General features: G+C 31.2%; 2 protein-coding genes and 1 long non-coding RNA gene across 4 annotated transcripts; 2 read left to right on the top strand and 1 right to left on the bottom strand.

The window, feature by feature from the left end:
- Positions 1-1,235: 1,235 nt before the first annotated feature.
- On the top strand, positions 1,236-3,237 carry LOC148766843 (putative WRKY transcription factor 75). Its single transcript, XM_088825627.1, has 2 exons — positions 1,236-1,712; positions 2,893-3,237. Exons 1-2 carry the CDS (start codon positions 1,327-1,329, stop codon positions 3,068-3,070), a joined length of 564 nt encoding a protein of 187 aa, XP_088681753.1. The 5' UTR covers positions 1,236-1,326; the 3' UTR covers positions 3,071-3,237.
- A 6,237-nt stretch (positions 3,238-9,474) lies between these two features.
- LOC105957996 (agamous-like MADS-box protein AGL70) lies at positions 9,475-19,447 on the bottom strand. 2 transcript variants are annotated; one of them, XM_088825282.1, is made up of 7 exons: positions 18,984-19,447; positions 11,761-11,842; positions 11,430-11,494; positions 11,244-11,343; positions 10,182-10,223; positions 9,983-10,030; positions 9,475-9,876 (listed from the first exon to the last, which is right to left on the bottom strand). In XM_088825282.1, the coding sequence occupies exons 1-7, from the start codon at positions 19,166-19,168 to the stop codon at positions 9,775-9,777; spliced, it is 624 nt and encodes a 207-aa protein (XP_088681408.1). In that variant the 5' UTR covers positions 19,169-19,447; the 3' UTR covers positions 9,475-9,774. The 2 variants fall into 2 exon arrangements, with proteins under 2 accessions (XP_088681408.1, XP_088681409.1); XM_088825283.1 differs by lacking the exon at positions 9,983-10,030 and having other exon boundaries at positions 18,984-19,422.
- Positions 16,723-17,559, top strand: LOC148766842 (uncharacterized). The gene is made up of 2 exons (XR_016034246.1): positions 16,723-16,887; positions 16,957-17,559. It is a non-coding gene; the product is annotated as an uncharacterized LOC148766842 (long non-coding RNA).
- Positions 19,448-22,277: the final 2,830 nt, after the last annotated feature.

Below are 22,277 nucleotides of genomic sequence, written 5' to 3'. Positions count from 1 at the left end.
TATTGACAATTAATGTTGCTAATTACACATATAAAAATTACAATTTTGCCCATGACCATAAATGTATAACTAATTAGACGACTATTGAGGGGGTTTTCATCCATTCTTTTTCATTTCAACAATTAGTTCAAGAATTTCATTGGACATAAACTCAAATTATTGTTATATACATTTTTAACATTTTCAACCCGAAATTAAGGGTATTAAGCTTGACCGCTCAAATTACGGCTATGGTTTAGGCACCCGTTGTCTGCACTAGCGATAGGGCGGCGGCACAGTTGAGGATTGTCGGAGTTCCAATCAACTGACTTCATTTAGCTGACTTGATTAGTTGGTTAAATATTTCAATGGCGGCAACGAGTTGACAGAACTCCGATTAGGTGACTTGATTTTGTTGGGTGAATTTTTTTGACGACAGCGGGTCGTCAGAGCTCTAATTAGTTGACTTTGATTTACTCCGCTGATTTTTCCGGACGACTATTGCAAGTCACCGGAGCTCCGATTATCAGTTGACTTTTTTAGAGAAAATTAGTTGACTTGAATTAGTTTATATAACCAACATAATATTTACTTATAGCATATAACAACAAGCACTAGTGGCCTAGTGGTAAAATAGTACACATGCATGCCCAGCAGCCCATGGGTTTAAATCATTTTTGGTGCTTATTTATATTCTAAATTGGTTCTTTTGAAGTGGCGCCAGCGGTACCGGAGCTCCTGCAGCAGTGGAGCTCTGGCGGGCGCCATCGACTATATTTTTTCCTCTCTTTTTTTCGTAATTTTGTTTTTTGAGATGGATTTATTTTAAATGAAACTTGAGGGGTATTTTGGGAATACAATTTTTTCAGGGTTTTTTTTTTAAATAAAAAAAAGATGGGACACATAGTGAAACTTAATTTTGTGAGTCTAGCTCAAATTGTCCATTTTTTAATAAAAGGAAATTTATGCAAGGCCAATTTGGTCTTTTAAGACATGAATTTCATTCGAAATCAAGCACAAGCGCACCTTTTTTTGTTTTTTTGGTAAATAAAGTCTGGTTGTTTTGGTCATTAGATGTTGATTGATTTTTTTTTCTTAATTATTTTTTTTAAATAACATAAAGGATACATAAATACGTAGTACAGCATATAATATATTAGTGTACTATAGCTAGTCATAAAACTATAGCCATCAAGTCTTCTTCCAGTCAAATTTAATTGATATTAATATTCAGCACTTCACACCTTAACCTTTTATTAACCACAAACCAAACTCAATTTCTCTTGTAGAAAAACATTTTCAAGCCCCACTCCATTTTATTTATTTTTTTCCTCTCTTAAAATTCCCATGAACAATTATCCAATTCCCCCGATGTTTCGGTCTTCGTCGTCGTCTTCATCTTCCTCTTCAACTCTTCCGCCGAACCCGATCATGATTTCTCATGCACAACAACAAGATCTCGATCCTTATAATAATATTGATCATCGTCAATTTATCCAAGATAATGGATACATCGCAATCGCAGAAAATATTAATAGTAATAATATTCCGGTGGTAGCCGGAACGGAAAACGAGGCGGGCCCCGGCGCAGGAAAGAGTAGTAAGGGCGAAAAGAAGTCGAAAAAACAACCTAGGTACGCGTTTCAGACGAGAAGCCAAGTCGATATACTTGATGATGGATATCGATGGAGGAAATACGGACAAAAGGCGGTCAAGAACAATAAGTTCCCAAGGTTCGTTGTCTCCATTCATTTCAATTATTGTTATGTTTCCTTTTTTTTTTTTTTTTTGATTTTGATTTTAGTTTTTTTTTTTTATTTCTTGTTTGTGTTAATTTTGTTGTTTAAAGATATATAATATTTTGACTTGGAAGACTTTAAATTGTTTTCTAGAGACAATTGGTTGATTAAATCTCAGGTTTATATATAAACGAATTTTAATTGGTTATATATATATATATATATATATATATATATATATATATATATATATATATATATATATATATATATATATATATATATATATATATATATATATAATATATGTGTGTGTGTGTGTGTGAAGATATGGTGCACAGATCCTATACTGCTACAAAGCCTAGAAATTAAGTATGAGCCATCACAAAAATATAGTGTTAGTTATATTTCTTAATCTCGAGCCTATAAAAAAATGTATATTAAATTGACAAATTTATGATCTGTTGACAATTTAACATGTTAATTACCGAAAGAAAATACTAAGATACACTATTATACGTGCACATAATAAATACACGTAAAGTTAAATCTTTATAAATCAATAATCCTATAAACATTAAGATTAATTTATTACTCTGGAGGTATAAATTAATTACTTAACCGATAATTTATTAATTTCTAGAGGTCTCGTTTGGTTGGAGAGATTAGGCATTATTAGATAAATAGTTTGACTTTATTTGATATTTTGAATCTCACTAACTTGCCGAGTCAAACCCGCAAATATTTGTACATTCTGAACCTAAAAAAATAAATTCATATATTTATTTTCTATGAAGGAAGTTCCTAGAAAACATGCGAGTTATAAGTTATAACTATTTCGACTCTTGAAATCAATGAAGAATAAATTTAATGTGTTATACATCTTTAATTTACGCATGTTATGGCATCGTCCGAGTTCGAGCATGTTTTACAAAACTCGTATCCGTTCTGCTGGCAAAGACTACTTATTTTAAATAATTTGTAAATATACATTATACTAAAATTAGAGGCCCAAAAATTGTTGATTTTTCGAAGGCCCAAGGCGATGGCCTTGAGATTAGGCTGGCCGTGGGTGTGGATTACCGGATAAATTTGTGACGAGATTATTTTGCCTAGTATTTGAGCTAAACAATAATGTAATACAATAATTTTTTTTTTAATTTTTCGATTGCAGAAGCTATTATAGATGCACGCATCAAGGTTGTAACGTTAAAAAGCAAGTTCAACGGCTATCTAAAGATGAAGGGATTGTCGTTACTACTTACGAAGGGATGCACTCTCACGCAATTCAAAAATCTACGGACAATTTTGAGCACATTCTCAGTCAGATGCAAATTTACACATCCCTCTAAGTTACGAATCATCGAGAGCGAAAATGCATATATAACAAGAAATCAATATTTCGTGACATGTGAATTATACATTAATATATATCTGAAAATTTGTACCATCGTAATTGTGTGTGTAGACTTAGATCTTTATGTGAATTTACATACTGATTTCATTTATTTGCTTTGGATTCCCTAGCCATCATGTTATTTCGGTATCAATTCACGCGTCGAATACTCGTTATTACTATTTTTTTTCGTTTTGCACGACTCTAAAAGATTCGTTTTATGGATGAAATTTGGTATATTTATTCGTAGATTAAAGAATTCGTGTTTTGGAGGGTTTCCATTCATTTTTTGTTATTGGGTTTTGATTAAAGTGATCTGGTATAAAAAACAAATTTGAAAAAACCAAATTATATACATGTATGTATACACAAAGGTTTTATCCTCAAAGAAAAAATGTATACACAAAGGTTTCTAAATTGTCGGGATCGGAATAGCATTCCCGTCGGTTTTCTTACATGTAAAAATATACACTAACATTTTTCTCTCGACGATTTCTCGATGGTTTGTAACCGCCAGGACGAAAAAGTGACATAGAAGGGCCGCCGCTAATAGTAATCTGAAGGTCTAAGGCAAAGTTGTATTTCCTGAAGTGGTGAGCTCCTTTAAAACTTTTGAAGTTGATGACTTGATTGTTTTGTTATTTGCCTTTTGTCTCTCATCTTTTTTATTAAGTAGGGAGGGGTCTATTATGTGCCACGCTGGGTAGATCTCTACTATTCATATACACACAAATACTCACATATCCACATTGGTATGTGTACGGTAAAAAAACACCTGATATAGTCTTCACCGGGTGTAACATAGAATAACCATAGGAAGAGGTGATTGTTTCACTTGCCTTAGTAAGTTGCTTTGGAAGGTCGACGCTCGAGGATATGAATTGGCATCATGTGCTTGTGAAGGGAATTGATGTAGGGAGATACAAAAAATTTCCGAATATTGGTCCCACACAGATTAGTTAACTATCTACATATAAGCGTTAAATTCAAGTCCACCCTACACAGTCGAATTTTAGTTAATGTATCCTAATTATTACTAAATTACTGGATTATCAAATGCAAATTAAAATAGCAAATTGAAGAAAGTAATGCAAATAAACACGAAGGTTTATCAAATTAAACAATCTTAGGATTTTATCTTCCACGGGATAATTACAGTTTTGGTCCCCCAAGTTTGAACGTTTTTCACTTTTGGTCCCTCATTTACCGCCGTCAACAAAATACACACTAATGTTGTCACATTTTAACACATTTAGTCCCTCCGTCTGTCAAGAAGTAACGGTCAACTGTTGAATTATGGCTGAATTTGGGATTTTTCATAGAGAAAATTGCACTCTCACCCCTGAATTCTTCTAAAATATTCTAAAAACCCCTAAAATTTTATTCAACCCTAATTTAACCACAATTTCATCATTTAATCAATTTTGACAAATGACCCCGATTTATACCACCATTACCGTTGACCGTTGACCGCCGTTGATTTTTTTCGTACTTTTTTTTCGGCATTGACTTTTTTTAATATTGTTTTTGACGCCGTTCACCGACATTGTATTCTCGGTTAACAATGTTCACTTTTTTATTTTTCTTGATTTTTTTCGAACTTTTTCCAGTTACTTTTTTTTCCCAATCAACACAATTATTGTATAACACAATAATAATACTATATTAATATCTAGTATCATAATATTAAAATTATAAACTTCTAAAAAAGTTTTTATCTAAAATACTAGGGCCTAAATACAATCTAAAAAAAATCTAAAATCCATAATTTATTCCCTCAATTTTTTCTTCGTGGAAGCGCCAGTGCATCCTAAATTTCTTCCCAAAAAAATATGAAGAAGATGAATTAGGCATGTGCGGAGTAATTTGGAATGAGATAACCACTCTAGTACAACGGTTTTTGCGGCTAACACCGGCCGTTAATTTTTATCTTTTTTTTTTTTGTATTAAAATTTTTCCGTCATTGAGATCATGTGTTGACTTTTTCCTTTTTTTCTTTATTTTGACTTTTTTTATGATATTATTTTCTCGCCCATTATCAACTTTGAATTTTTTTTAAATTATATTTTTCCATTACTCAACAATTTAATAAAAAAAAAAATCAAGAAAAAAATATCAACGATGTTAACCCGACATTCAACATTGGTCAACAGCGGCAAAGAAAAAAGATCAATCGAAAAAAGAGTCAACCGAGTTAAAAAGAAAGTCGACGTCGGATTACCAAATTTTGAAAAATCGGGGTCAGTGGTTAAAATTGGTTAGTTGATGACATTGGGGTTAAATTATGGTTTGATAAAATTTTAGAGGTTTTTATAATATTTTGAAAGAATACATGGTCTTATTGCAATTTTCTCAAAGAAAACCCCCAAATTCAACCGTTGACCGTTACTACTTAACGGTCAAACAGACGAAGGGACTAAATGTGTTAAAATGTGACAACATTAGTGTGTATTTTGTTCACGACGGTAAATGGGGGACCAAAAGTGAAAAACGTGCAAACTTGGGGGACCAAAACAGTAATTATCCCTATCTTCCACATATATGTTTATTAATTCCCCAAATCCTTTCAATTATGCAAGCTATTAACTCGAATTACTAACCTGAGATGTTAATTTAATCGTAAACTGCTTCCGTGCGTATTACAATTATTATTCTAGACTAAATTACTATATTCATATCTAATTCAATCAGACATAAATATTAAGCATAAATCTCAATTATAGTTACTTAAGGTGTTGTCAACTATATTCCTATCATAACATATGTCAATTTGACTCAAAAGTTCTTCTACCACAGTTCTAATTATCAAATCAATCTTGGTATAATTATTAAAACTAATTATTAGTTCCATCCGATTTCCGCACATAATTATATTTAGAGCATTAGTGGTAAATAGAAATTCAATTAATTCAACAGAAAAATCGTATGCACAATAAGTTAATTATTGTAATATTTGTTTAGGTAGTTGGGATCAACCTAGTTTTTATTATGTGCCCAACAAAGAAGAAAGTTCGTTCATGCATGCGTCACAAATTACCAGGCGGTGATAAATCCATTTAATCATACACTTGTCGTGAACCATAGTTTGCCACGTGTAACGCAGTTAGCGTGGTCAAGTGGCAAGAGAGAGACCTTTTGAAATAATATAATATACAATATAATATAATATAATATAAAATTCCTACTGTTTGGCTTTATTAATTTATTAAAGATATATAATAGCTCATTAATCATTTCTCTCTCTCTCTCTCTATATATATATCTCTCTCTCTACTTAAAGCCAACTTTCAGATAGCAGCAAATGTTGGTTAAACGAATTAAGCAGGCCATGATTTTGCCCACACAAAGAGCTTCAAATAACGACATAAGTCTCTAAACTCCACTTTTTCTGTAAGCTTATAATTAATTATAACTACTGTCAAACATATATCCAATTTATTTTATTTTTATTTTTATTTTTATTTTTATTTTTATTTTTATTTTTATTTTTATTTTTATAAATCTTTGTATTATTCATGACATGAGAAATATTTTTCTCCTTGATACGAAAAGGTTTTTTTCCATCTCCCTTTGTTTTTGCAGCACTTGACAGATTTGCTTGTGTTGTGTGTGTGTGTGCGCGAATTGCTTCACAAATAAAAGGACATTAATTAGTAATTAATTAATCTAAAATTATATTTGTTGGGGCTGAGAATTGATTTCATTTCCATGCATAGTCACACGTCTTTGAATTAAGAAATTAATGGCGTATTATACATATATTCATAAGTATGTGTATATATAATTTGTGAGGTCGTCAATATACAAGCAGGGGCGGTAGTTGCAAGGGGCAGGGGCTGTTGACCTTCCAACAAAAAGAAATAATAATAATTTCAAGTATTTGGTATTATATTTTTTGAATATTACTTTTAGCCTCCCAATTTTTTTGTAAATATGTGTCTTAACTCATTAGTTTTTTTTGTTCTTTTCGGTAATCTTATAATTTTTATATAAATTATAGATAAATATATCATATTTCATAATAAAATATAAAATAAGATGCTTAAAACTTGTATTATTTTAAATAAAATTTATGAATATTACTTATTTTTGAATTTTTTTATCAATGCTTTGAGATCGTGCCATGAATCCCCGAATATTAAATGCAATTCATTATTAGAATAATTTGAATTAATTTAGAATTTTCTAGGAGTGTGAGTTTCAACTAAGCCACCCTCGTAGCCTTGTCATGTATCTCTTTAATTTCTAGGAGTGTGAGTTTCATTTAATATCACTTCCACCAAGTTCTTGTTATGAAATTCACTTTTGCTTGACAAGGTGTGCTCTTAAAAATTTAGTTTTATTGTAGTGCTCCCTAAAGAAGAATAAATGCCCTTAATGTTATGAAATTCTCTAACTCTTTTTCTTATCTCAATTTTGAGAACATCGACTTTCAATCTAGGGTCGAATCACTAGTAGAAAATTTGTTTTTTAATACGAAATTGTTTGCTACGGTCAAAAGCCGTAATAAAAGGTATTTTTTTTATTACGGAACAATTTTGAAGTCCTAGTAAATACTAGGATTTACTGTAGCAAAAAAGTGTTTGGTACGGCTATTTACCGTAGCAAAGTTTTTGTCACGCCCGTATATGCTACGGGGCAAATTCGTAGCAAATGCATAGCAAAAGCCTTTTTACTACGAATTTGATACATTTGGTTAACACGGTTAATGGTCGTAGTAAAAAACCATTTTTCTACTAGTGCATGTATGTAACACATTACATTATGCTTCGCTTTCATTTATTGTGTTTTACGATATATACGTAGGTATAGATCTATATAACATACATTTGGCCGGTTGATTAAGCATCTATAAAATTTTCTATTAGTTGTCAAAATCTATACGGTTCGCGGGGTTGGATATGTTGGATTAGTTCTAACAATCTGCGTAAAAACTTGTACTTACCTGTTTGAAAAGAGAAAACGGAAATATGGAATTTGTAAACACGGAGAATCGATTGAGGCTTGCCAAAGCAATTGCTTTAAGACAATATTTCTAGGATGCCGATGGTGTACCAGTTTCTTCCCGGTAGTCTCCCAAGGTACAACAATCGGTTATTGAATAATTGCCATACAGAATTAAGAATTAGCTAGATTCTGCCTTTATTTATAGGCGGTAGAGATCCATTATTCGTAGAGGGTTGCAATGGTTGGAAGTAGAACAAACAAAAGTTGTGTCTTTTCTTTTCAACGAGTTTAAAATGTAGGAAAAATTCATTGGTTATGGGCCAATTAATTAATTATTTGGTTTGGGCCAAGTATTTTATTATTTGGATTTTAGGTCAAATATTTTGACTAACTACCAAATGTCTCCAAAAGTAGTATCACTGGATCCCATCGAATGCACATTTTTTGAACTTTAACTATTCAACGAAGACAATTTTCATTCAATTTACTTCATGATTATTATCAAGTAAATAAATGAAATTAATCTTTCACATAATTTAATTAATATTACTAAATATTAATTATTGGAAATCATGAAAGTTCCAGCAGAATATGAGGACATTGTCCATAATTTACATTAAAAATTTAGTCATTCAAGAAAAAAGTTATGGGTGCATTTGGATGGAGGGATTTGGGGGAGGGATTTCAAATCCATAATAACAAATCCCTCGGACTTGTTTGGATTGAGGGATTTGGAGATGGATTTCAAATCCCCACCCCTCCTTTTTAGTTGATTTTGGAGCAATAGTGATGGATTTCAAATGACTCCAAAATTGGAGTCATTTCAAATCCATTCCCCAAATCAAATCCCTCCCCAAATCCCTCCATCCAAATGAACCCTATGTGAATTTGTAAGATCTTAATGTTAAAAAAAAATAATAAAAAAGAATTGGTTAGTCTAAGGTGGGTGGACATAGTTGTGTCCATTTATGATAAAAAAAAAAAATGTTTTTGAGATATCAAAATAAAGATCGAACCAGTTGCCCCAATGTAAATCATACCGATCATTAAAAACACGTTTGAGCTCCATTCGTTTATATAATAAAACCAAACTTGAAGACTCGAGTAGCTTGGCTCAAATTTAAAGAGTTAAGTTCTTATGGTTCGAATTCCCATCTCGATTAGAGCACATTCTGTCTTTCACTTTACTTACATCATTACAGTGGTTGAGCCAGGATAGGGCCGGGGGCCACGACCCCTCAACATTTCCCAAATTCCTTATTTTATAAAAGATAATATTAAAAGAAAAAAGCCATATACGAAAGCATTAACGGTCCCCTCTCATAATTTTTTAATGCATTCGGCCCCCTGGATTTAAAATTCTGGCTCGGCTAATGAATCAATAATCAAAACTAAGCTTTAACATTATTAAAGTAGGGTAAAAAATAAAATAAAAAATCAAACAACATTGAAACAGTTATGTGGGATAAGTAGTGCAATTATCTCTTATGAGATAAAATTACAATTCCCAAATACACAAGGTAGAGATATCCCATTAATTGATCAATTAACAGACTTTTTTATTTTCTACCCTGTTTTTGTTAAGATGCTGTGGGGGGCGGCGGGGTCGGGCCGGGTTGGACCGGACCGGGCCGGGCCGGGGTTATTTTACATAAATGATAAGTTTTATTATTAATAATGATAATGATAATAATAATATATAACGAGTCCAATTTATTCGGTCATTTCAGAGGCATCTGCAACAACATTGAGATCCAGATCAATCATCTTCTTCTTTTTTCTACTTGCATTTCGATTCATTCCAGGAATCTGTGACTGATAATAGCATCCAGAATTAAGATATTAATTAAATAATGTTGAATATATATATAATTAAATCAGTAATTAATTAATTAAAACTTATTATATGTAGAGTTCTAACTTGTATTATCTCCTCCAGCCTCCTTTTTTCTTTTGCCAGCATATTTTTCTGTTTTCACATAAACCATCATCTCTTATCTATTTCTCTGTCTTTAATATATATATATATATATATATATATATATATATATATATATATATATATATATATATATATATATATATATATATATATAAGTCCGAGTTTAAGATTGTTGTACCTGTTCGCGAAGGGTTGATATAGTATCCAGCATCATTTGTGTCTGCACCAACAACGGAAGCAAATACTAAGATGCTCGCGCGAGATACGTACGCTCAAAAAACAAAAAGGTAAGCAAATACTTCATTTTAATTTAAGTAAGTTAGTTACTTCGTAGCATTACGTCAAGAGTAAAAAAGAATGTAAATAATAATAGGGTAAATAGCATAAAACCAACCCCTGTGTTAGTGTTATAGACAAACCTGCACCAAATCCACCTGTGTTCTTTTTATTGCATAAAACCCCCCTTGTGTTCCAATTTTTCTTGCATGAAATCCCCATTTCCGTTAATAGTTAACACTATTAACTATAAAGGGGATTTTATTCAAGTTTTTTTGTAACATAGGGGGATTTGGTGCATGGTTTCGCAACACAAGTGGGGTCTATGAAAAATTAATTTATTCATTTAAAATTCAAATTATTTTCTTAAATTAAGTCGAATACATCTATTAATTTAAAAAAATAAAAAAAAAATAAAAAAATAATACTCGACATGGAAGTTAGAACAAATTCTCAAATTATTTATGTTCTTTTCCCATATATTTAATCCAGAATAAATTATAAAAATATATAATAATTCTAATAAAATAATTATATATTTTAAAAACTCATAATTTTTAAATACATTAATAATTATATCATATAAAAATTGATTTAAAAAAAAACATTTACAACACCTATTAAATTTATATTTTTCATATTGTAACTGAATAAATGTGTTCGACTTAATTTAAGAAAATAATACGAAATTTAAACGAATAAATTAAAATTGCATAAAATTCCCTTGTATTGTAGAAAATCTGCACTAAATCTCCATCTGTTATGAAAAAAAAATGTTTAAAATCCCCTTTGTAGTTAAAGGCATTAACTTTTACAGTAAAAGGGGATTTCGTGCAAAGTAAAATGAAACACAAGAGGGTTTACGCAAGGAAAAAAAAACACTGGGGGATTTGACGCAAGTTTTCCTTAACACAAGGAGATTTTGAAGAAAACAAAAGATATATAGAATGGGAGAGATGAAAACCTTAGTCGAACTTATTTGAATTAGCGCAGCCTCTATTTGATTCTGGACATGCATAAGATCCGTCACACTTAGCTCGTCAATGCATGCCTCGTTAAGTTCCCTATAGATGTATATTTTTAAAATAAAGTTGATAAATAACAAAAAAAAAAAAAAATAGAAAATTTAACAGACCGTAAAATCGGTTACCTTGCAAAATTTCGGAGTAGACCATTCCTTGTAATAATAAATCCTGGATGTTCAGAGGACTGACCCTGTAATATAAATATATATATAAATAAATGACCAAAATATTATCCAAGAATTTAGTGAGCAAATAGTTCTGCTAAACAGTATCATGACTTTCTTGAAGAAGTTAAAACATATGATTAAGTGTGCATGAACAATATATATCCCATACCAATCGACTAGCTAGAAATCTCGAGTTAGATAAATATTAATTAATCCACGTGAAAATTGTGATAGTATTTTCTGTTAATTTCGTATTATTAAATACACATGCATGAAAGTCGAAACTCACCATTGGGGCCTCAGAATATCCTGTCGAGGAGGCACCTAATTGCTCTCTTGCAATTCGATATCGTTGTAGGATTGGTGCCATTCTGGACAAGGATAAATAATGAGTGAGATTATATCATGATTCTTATAATGCAAAAAAAACTATACAAAATATATATATATATATATATATATATATATATATATATATATATATATATATATATATATATATATATATATATATATATATATATATATATATAAAATTGGAAACTGGAATTCAGCATATACATAGTTTTGACATAGTTTTGTTACTAGATGATGAATGCACTAAAAATAATTGCAATTCAGATCCTATTTAAGCCATTCTTAATTCTTAAAAGTTTCGAAAGTCCTTGTAAATTAACAAGAACTCAAATAACACCTTGCATACAAAAACAACAATTGAGCAAACTAAAATAGCAAGAACACTATTAGGAATCCAAATTTATTGTCATAGAAACGATTTTAATTAATCATAACATCGTTTTTTCCTTCATAGATATTGTCTGCCTGCAAATGTGATCGGTACCCAATTATGTGAACTAAAATGTCACCCTTAGATCATCTAATAAATAAGATGAAGCATACAAGAAGCAAAAATAAAATGGAGTTTCTAACTATGTTTCAGGGGTGAGTGTAATTATCGATAAAACATGGACCTTAAATGTATTTTTGCATACCTCAGGGGTGTGGATGTAATGTACCCATATATATATAATCAATATACAATACATAGCTAGGATGATGCTATCACCTTGCAGACAAAAACAACACTTTATCAAACTAAAATAGCAAGAACACTGTTAGGGTTCTGAATTTCATGTCATAAAAACATTTTTCCTTCATACAAATTGTTTACCTGCAAATCTAATCACTACCCAATCCTGTGACCTACTTTGAAACAAGAATTTCACACTTAGGTCCTGTAATAAATAAGATGAAGCACAAATAAAATGGAGTAAAACGAGAAGCCCCTTTCAAAATGTAATAAATAAATTTGTTGGGGATTTTTTTTTTTAATAGTAATATCAAGATCTTAGATCAAGTTATATAAGTAAAACAAAGTGTCAAGTATAATGCACAGTAGCTAATACAAATGTTTAGTGAACTAAAATCGAGAAACCTGTCTCAAACTATATATCTTTCGATAATAACACAAGGAAGGACGTTACCCTAGAATATGGAGTTACGAGAATAGGCTATTCCGGAAGAAAAAGGGAACCTTCTATTAAATATTGTCATACAGTAGAATCTAATATGCTACACTACTTGGAAACAATTAGCATGTAACTTTATAGAATTTCAGAAAATATTCTTCCCAAATTTATACACTTGAGCAAAACAATAAGAGACCAACAAACCATGGTATGAGAACTTCGCTTATCATTTTTCGAATTTCAATGAGATTTCTATTGCTTAACGTAACGGATATATATGATTGAACTCTCTCATCGACGTAAAGTCGACACAAAAATCACATCATTTGATCTTTCAATTATTTTTCATGAATTTCATAATAGAATACCATAATTTACCTATAATTTGAGAAAATATGGCCGTGATGACCTATGAATAATTAAACAAAACATAAACGAAAAAAAAAAACATAATTAAATTGCATTATGAATACTAGGATCACTACACGAAATATACTTTGTTTAGTGACGACTCCTATCTTTCATGTGGTTCGGAAAAAAATATGTTGTCACTATGCTTGTCACTAACAGGGATATTACTAATTCTACTATTCTTGTCACTAAAAGTGGTATTACCAGTTCTATACAGTAAGAATTATAGAATGACAACAAAAACTGATTGTCACTTCTTACGTAGTGATAATAAAAAGGATTAAGTGACACAAGTACTAACGTACCAAATGTTGCACTTTTTAGTGACAATTTTTTATATTGTCACAGTTATAGTATCACTAGTTGTCATTTTTTCTTGTAGTGGATAAAAACAAGAAAGAAAAATGGTTAGAATAAAAAGATTTATAATAACAATGGGGGCATGGTCGGGATTCTTCATAATTCAATAGAAATTGGATTTTCATGTCATCGTTGCTCCTCGAATGCAAGATTTACTCTTTGTTCTTGCCATACATGACTTGTTAATTAATATAAAGATAAACAAGAAATAATAGAGTCTTGCGGGGTTCGTACTAAGGGCATCTCCAACCATTGAGGTTTTGAGATGTTAAAAGTTAAATTATAACTTTTTTTGCATTTTCAACCCAAAAATCTTGCTCTAAGAGATGGGGTATATTTTAGCTTGCTAGCTAAAAGCCCACAACCAAGAGCTATACAGCATTTACTCTTCACAAATGGTATTCTCAAATAATATTAAAATATGGTACCATCCACCCAAACCTCCGGCCCCACAATGTAGGAATTAAACTCAATGTTCATTTAAGTCACTTTCTTCAATAACATATAATAAAATGCTAAATAATAGATAGTATGGTTCGAGAAGATGGTAAAAATGGCTTGCTAAAACACTATTCAAATGCTAAATAAGATATAGCATATCATTTTATAATACTTATGGTTGGAGATGCCCTAAGAAAACTGAAATGGAGGGGAAATCGGTAGAGAAAATAAGTGGAAATGAGATAATCGTATATCGGAGGATAGAATGAGATTTTCAAACTTAACTTAATAATATTGAATGTGTCTAAATTTCATTCGAATATGCATAGTTGAATAGGCACACATTTGGTGACTAGATGATTATAAGATTTCTAAACCTCATTGAGATTATTGCAACCAAGTTGTTAGCAATCAATTGTGTTGAACGTCCAACTTGCTTAAATAATATCATAAAACCAGTCTATCAAAACAATCAAAAATGCCTAGGCGAAGGTAGAAATGAACTAAGAAATGATTTTAAACTTTTGTTGTTTCTTCCTAAAATTGTGGAAGCAACGTAACTATTGTTTCAAAGGACTTTCGGGGGAAATCTTAAGATTTGATGTCTTCTATGCAAACCATAGTTTGTAGATGGAGCATCAAAATGTCAATTTATATATTTTGATAACCCTGTCGAATATAAAAAATTTGAATCTAAAATATCAAACTAACATTGAGCGTCCATTTGATGTAACATGAAGTCTAAAACTCGAGCTTTAGACTTCGTGTTAAACTCCATGCCAAAACTTGCAAGATTTTTCTCAAAATCTCTTCTAAATCCCTAATCCGAACGAATAAATCCTTGTAATAAGTTTGTTCTTACCAAAGATGATTTTTTTCTTCACTATAGAGGAAAGAATCGTTGTTAGAACAATGATTCCCCTATTTGGATTGTTCAAATTACGATCTAATTACATGCGTAATTGAAAAAACTACATTCACTACATAATCAAATATGTTAAAGAGGATCATAACCACTATAATCTAGATGCAGCACTCCACAATCTTTAGTTACAATAACTAGGTCGAAATGATAGAGGCGAAAGACCAAGTTGTTATGTAAAACTCTAACGCAATAACTAAAATCTGATACCTAGAATAATCTAGGTGAATATTCAAATGTTGTTCAAATTAGTGTGCATGACCTTTCTCAAATTTAGTGTGCTTGAATGTTGATGGACAAAATCTAAACTATGTATGATTTCATTTGGGAAAAAATCAGTTTCTTCCCTCAAGTTTGTACTGATTTCAATTTTTTCGTTAGTACTAACGAAATTAAGCGTGTGCCCACCACTGCTTTAACTGGCGGATTAACGGTAAATTGACGAAAATGATACAAAATGTTAAACTTATTAAAACATGATGGACTAAATATGTTTTCTGTGAACATAAAGGACAAAAAATGAGCAACCAATTGTACATTCTTAGCTAAAAATGATTAGGGGGAGTGTGATAGAATAAGTTTATGTAATAGAAGTTCTACAAAACACCTTTCTCAATTTTAAAATTTCAAACAATTTTCCCACTATTATAGCTAGGGGTGTAAAAAGCTCGAGCTCCAGTTGGAGGTCGGCACATTTTGTGAGCTCCAGCTCCAACTCAATTTTGATGAGCTTGAGATCATTTGAGTCTTTTTCGACTCAAAATCTCATAATCATATCAAGACCCGATTTCAAATTTAAGCTCATTTTTGTATTAATATTGTTAGTTTTTGTTATTATACATACTAAAATTTTAACGAAAACATACTTTTAATTTGCTACTATATGTTACTTATATTTCTAATACACAGACTAAAAAAAATAGAAACGGTCACGAACTCGAACATTTGAGCTACTGAATCTATGGACAACTTAAAATTATGACCGATTTTATTACCCTTGCTTGTAGTCTCAGGATACTAAAATGCCTTGAGATTCACAATAGACGTCTAAAATAAAGTAAAGGGAACATATATCATTGCACTTTATTGGATATTAAATGATTCACAAAGATAGTGAGCTAAATCATTCGTTTATTTTAGATGAAGTGAGGTAAATCATTTAATATTTATATATCCAGCACACTCCATGAAAACTTATAGAAACTTACTCTTTCAATTGCGTCTGGTGACAAACTGTAAATCAAAATGCATTATGCCATTATCTTGTTCCTAATTTAATATTTCCCTCTTCCTTCTCCAAAGATGAACATTTTCCACAATTCAACTTTGACCATGCAAGCACCATAAGTATTTATATTGCACTTTGATAATTAATATTAGAGTAAAAAGCAGTTTACCCCCTAAACAAATGTCCGTTTTGCACTTTGCCCCCCAAACAAAAAAAATTTGCACGTTCTTACCTAAACTCCAGTTTTTGTTGCACGGTACCTCAAAATTGGAATATTCAGGCCATTTTAACCGGAATCTTACACACGTGCTATTCACGTGAGTTTTAAAGGGGCAAAAGAGTCTATTCTCTTACATTCTTCATAAATAAAAAAAAAAAAAAACAAAAATTACAGTATTATAATACCTATTGCAATCAAAGCAGCAACAGCAAACATCTCAGCAATCGCCAGGGGCAAATTGGAGAGAATCGACAACACTTTTCTAGGCAAACCCTTCAGCCTCCACGAATCGACCTTCGGCGGCGGAATTTTCGGATCTCCACCACTTCCGCCGCCGGAAACCGCCGGAGCTCCGCCAGGATCAGGTGCTTCAATTTTAGTTGCCGTGCTCTTGTTCTTCTTCTTGCCCTTGTTAATTCTACTCTCATTGTCAGAGGTTTTGAGCTGCGCAAAAACGGCGGTGTTGGTGGTGAAAGAGAGAGTGAGGGTTCTGTCATTTCCCGGTTTCTGCATGAAGTGTAGAGACAGTAATAATTGTTGGGGAAGGGTAATTGGGATCCAATATACCAAATAATTGGTATATTGCCCATTCCTTGTAAAGAAGCGGGCGGCGGCGGTGGAGGGTAGGGTGGAGAGTGTGAAGAGGAGTAGAGTTGTGAAGAGGAGGAGCAAGCAGATGGAGCTTGTGGATTGGGCTTTGTTTAGGAGGTGGTGGTTCGAATTGTTGCGCCTGAGGGTGATGAATTTGGGAAAAGATTGAAATTGTTGAATTATCTGTTGGTGGTTGTGGCGGCGGCGGTGGTGATGGCGGCGGCGGTGGTGGTTTCTTGTTCTTGATTTTGGTGGTGTTCGTCGGGGAAGAAAACTAAGAGGAAACCCCCAATTGCAGATTTTCCTAATTTTGTTTTTATTTTTTTTGTTATTTTTTTTAATTTATGAAGAAGGTAAGTGAATAGACTATTTTGCCCCTTTAAAACTCACGTGAAAAGCACGTGAGTAAGAATCCGGTCAAAATGGCCTGAATATTCCAATTTTGAGGCACCGTGCAACAAAAAGCGTAGTTTAGGTAAGAACGTGCAAATTTTTTTTGTTTGGGGGGCAAAGTGCAAAACGGGCATTTGTTTAGGGGGTAAACTGCTTTTTACTCTTAATATTAGGAAAAATATGTAATATTATGAACTATATTGGGGATAGTTATGAACAATCTATTATTTCCTAATTTTATTCATTACTATTACTGGTCTAGCATGAATTCATGTCTCTGTGATTTCGCTATGGTTCTCATAATAATTCATTGGATTAGCAACGAAGAAACACAAACACTACCTACTAAAACATGCATGAACTCTATTGGGTATTGTTATGAACCATATATTTCAAAAGTCATGCCAAGTCCTAGCAACAATGAGAGAATAATGTTCAACAAAAGATGGCCGGTCGGTGAAGCAAAAAAGTACATAGCGAAATGACTCAAGTTCAAATTTCCATGCCTAACATACTTTTCAAGTCGAGTTTGCCACACATTTATTATACCAAATCTAGGTACATCTCTAGTCTGGTTTACAAGCTATTACATGATAGTGAAAGTTATACCTGGTGCATCTGTGATTGGTTGCGATTCCCTTTTCATTACAAAAAAAGAAAACGAGACTAATCAAACAATTGATCACGTTAACAATTCCATGTTGTAGTCCTTTTAGACTAATATCACTATAGTGCACATTTACACTCTTATGATCAATTTTCTCTACGTCGTCGGCCCTCGTGCACGGAGCTCTGCCCGACGCAAAAATGGAGACTCAATTTCATATGTAAAATCAAAATAAAGCAAAAGACGCAAATCAAAATCTCGACTGTGGAAGTATTAGAAGTATGATATTAGTATCCACACACACAAACTCCACGACACACGACAGTGCAAGGAAGTTCCATGCTAAAAAAGAACTCCAATGCTACTCAATAAATGCATGAAACAAATAAGGCAGTGAAAATGTGACATGTAATGAAGCTAAATATTAGCATATTATCATTCAAGTAAAAAATGCATTGTCTAAATAATTTGGCTAACCTTGGGGATATATCTTCATGGTAATTTAGTTGAATTAAAGTAATATTTAATTTTATTTGCAAACATTAATTTGCATCGTACTAATTTCATCCAATTTTATTACCTTTTTATTTTTTTAAATAATTGCAATACTCGAAAGAAATGAAAAGAAAAGTCGATCATTGTGACATCTCCGAAATTCTATGTGTAGAATAAAAGATCTAGGGTTTCGAAATGTACTCCCTTCGCCTACCAAAAAAAATGAACATAATATATACACATCCAATCACAAAATAAAATAAAAAATCTAAATATCACCTTTAAATTAAGTTCAAATAACAGGGGGGAAAATCACTAATAGAAAAATACGCAGGAAAAAATTAATGATTAATAAATTATTAAGTGTTTTCTCACCTGTCAGTGCTACAGTATTGATAAAGCTTTCCACTCTTGGAGAAGAAAATTGCGGCCACGTCGACATCGCAGAGAACAGATAATTCCTTAGCTTTCTTAATCAAACCGCTTCTTCTCTTCGAGAAACAAACCATTCTCGCACTGTTGTTTTCGATTTCCTTCATCTCCAGCTTTCTTCTCCCCATTTTCGGAAAACAAGACGGAAATCTCTCTCCTCTTCTTTTTTTTTTATTTTCTTTTCTAGAGAGAGAAAGTAAAATAAAACTTTCCGAATTGAATTATTCTGTGGATAAAAGAAAAAGAAAAAAAAAAAGCAGCCTTTCCTCCCAGCAGATTCTTGTTTCTCACACAGTGTGTGTGTGTGTATATACACATACTAGAGAAGCAGGGGGGAATCTGTATCGGAGGAGAATTGGAATCTTTCATCTCGGGGAGAAGTAATTTGTACTTTAATTTATTGTGCCTTTTAAAAGAAAAAATAATAATATATGTCTGATTACTAACGTGTGTATATTATTATTATTAAAATAATATAATATATATAATAAAAAGAAATATTAAAGGAGTGTCCACGTGGCGCCACGGTGGCGTAGATACGAAGCTGATCACGCAATGTTCTTTCTTCGGCACAATACACCTATTATATATTAGAGTTTTTTTTTGCAAAAAATACCCATTGTGAAATTCCAACTGCAGACAAAGTCGCTTGATAAAAAATATCACGAAAACACCCCCATGAGTTTAAGTCAAAGTCATTTCCCCCCCATAGCGCGAGTACGAAAAGTCAGAATTACCCTTCTAAGATGATATAATTACCACCAATTTTGCTCCTCTCTTCGACGTTTTTTTTTTTAATTTATTTATTATTCTCCTGAATAGATCTTCTATGTTAAATTGTTAATCAATAGAGATTTCAAAAGACAAATGCTTCACATCAGCAACAAATCAAATTAAGTTTCGATTTTCTAAACCTTCCGAGCAAAGAAACAAGGGTTTCACCTGTGGCGGCGGTGGCGCGTGGTGGGCGGCGGAGAAGGATAACTCAGTTGGGAAATTGGGCTATATATGGTTTGGGGGTAGTCGCCGGAGGAAATATTCTCTGGAACATAGTTTCTTTCTCTAATTTCAGATCTCCTGCCGGTGGGTTTCTTGTTTTGCTAGAGATATTGAGCACTGACCATAACAAATCTGTTTCTTTGTTTGGTTTTTTTTGTTTTTTGTTTTTTTCTTTTCTTCTAATTGTGCTTCTCTAATAATAATAGAATGGAAAACATCTAACTTTTCAGTAATTCGCATTATTCAAACTTATTTGCAAATAAAAAAAATTATTTTACATATATTAAAATTACTCCAACCTTTTTGAAACTTTAATTTAACCTCAATTTTATGATTACACCCCAATTTAGCCTAATTTTGACCACCACCGCCTATTAGAGCCTTCGTTGACTTTTACTTTTTTAATTTTTTTCCTAGCAGGTCAACTGCCGGTTTTTTACGGTGATTTTTTTCTTTTTATGAAAACTTCTTTTCTTAAAAAAATTTATTTTGTGCGAGAACTTCTATTAGGCTTAAAGGCATAAATTAATATTGCTATTGGTGACAGTAATTTAACTGTATTGATTAATTTATCGTGTTGACCTGCAATATTGTTGTCTTCAACCGTAATATTTATGTCTCATCTAATAATGCTACTGTTTGGGGCAGTAATATTAGTAATATTGTTTTTCGGGAAAGTAATATTCATAATATTACTGTTCGGGACAGTAATATTAGTGTTTAGACAGTAATATTAGTAGTATTAATGTTTAAGCATTCAATATTAATATCTCAAATAATAATTTTGTTGATAACACGGTAATTTAGAGCGAGAGAAAAAAAAGTCAACGTCGTAGAAATGCGCGGTCAGCGTCGGGATCTGGCCGGAAAAAAAAATTCAGAAAAAAATTTATAAATTATGAAATGGGGGTTAATGTAATATACTTGTTCAAATCCGGAGTCAATGTGCAATATTGATGAAGTTAGAATATAATTGATGGAATTCATGAAAATTATATTATGGAGGACATTTTAGACAAAAGACATGAGGATGAGTTTATTTGCAAGATTGTTTCTTGTCTGGACCTTTGTGCATTTAAGTCTCTCTTGTCATAGGCGTATTTGCCATTTTGCCCTAATAAACTATAGGAATTTAGCAAGTATTTATATATATTCATAAAATATAGATGTTTAGTAGAAATTGCAATTTGCCCCCTTATTGAATACCTTTTTAACTGCAAAATCCCCTGGGGCATTTTTGTCTTTTCACATACGGTCAATAGGTATATTACAAATGGGTCGAGTGTGTTATTTGAAAAAAGTTTATAGGGGGGTTTCAGTGATATTTTTTATCACATGGACATTTTCTGCAATTGTAAATTTCACAGGGGTTCTTTTTGCAAAAAAAAAAACTCTCATATATTACTTGTTTTTTTTCTTCTAATAATTGTAATACTAGAAAAGAGAAAAATGCCCAGGGGGATTTTGTAATTAAAAAAAGTATACAATAAGGGGGCAAATTGCAGTTTATGCTAAACATCTATATTTTTATGAATTTATATAAATTTAATAAATTCCTTTATTATTATTATAATTATTATTATAATAATTATTATAATAATAATAATAATAATAATAATAATAATAATAATAATTATTATTATTATTATTATTATTATTATTATTATTATTATTATTATTATTATTATTATTATTATTATTATTATTATTATTATTATTATTATTATTATTATTATTATTATTATTATTATTATTATTATTATTATTATTATTATTATTATTATTATTATTATTATTATTATTATTATTATTATTATTATTATTATTATTATTATTATTATTATTATTATTATTATTATTATTATTATTATTATTATTATTATTATTATTATTATTATTATTATTATTATTATTATTATTATTATTATTATTATTATTATTATTATTATTATTATTATTATTATCTTATCAAAGCCTTGAAATGAGTTCTTATGGATTAAGGTGATGCTTGCTTTGTCATATTTACGTATGTAATAGAATTATTTTCTTTGTGTCTATTTCCTGATTTCAATTTTGTGTATTTTATCATAGGGCTTCAGAATTCCTGCTACAGTTAGACAAACCCACAAGCGCAAGTTTATAGTTGATAGTTGATAGTATAAAATGATGAATTAAATTATTAAATGATAGAACTATTTTTAAATTTTTGAAAAATAAAATAAAGAGAAATTTACCCAT

Source organism: Erythranthe guttata, chromosome 11 (assembly GCF_056151865.1).
Source record: "Erythranthe guttata isolate IM_541 chromosome 11, IM_541, whole genome shotgun sequence".
In the NCBI taxonomy this organism is placed as follows: Eukaryota; Viridiplantae; Streptophyta; class Magnoliopsida; order Lamiales; family Phrymaceae; genus Erythranthe; species Erythranthe guttata.
The sequence above is the reverse complement of the archived record's forward strand: the minus strand, read 5'-3'. Positions and strand labels throughout refer to the sequence as shown.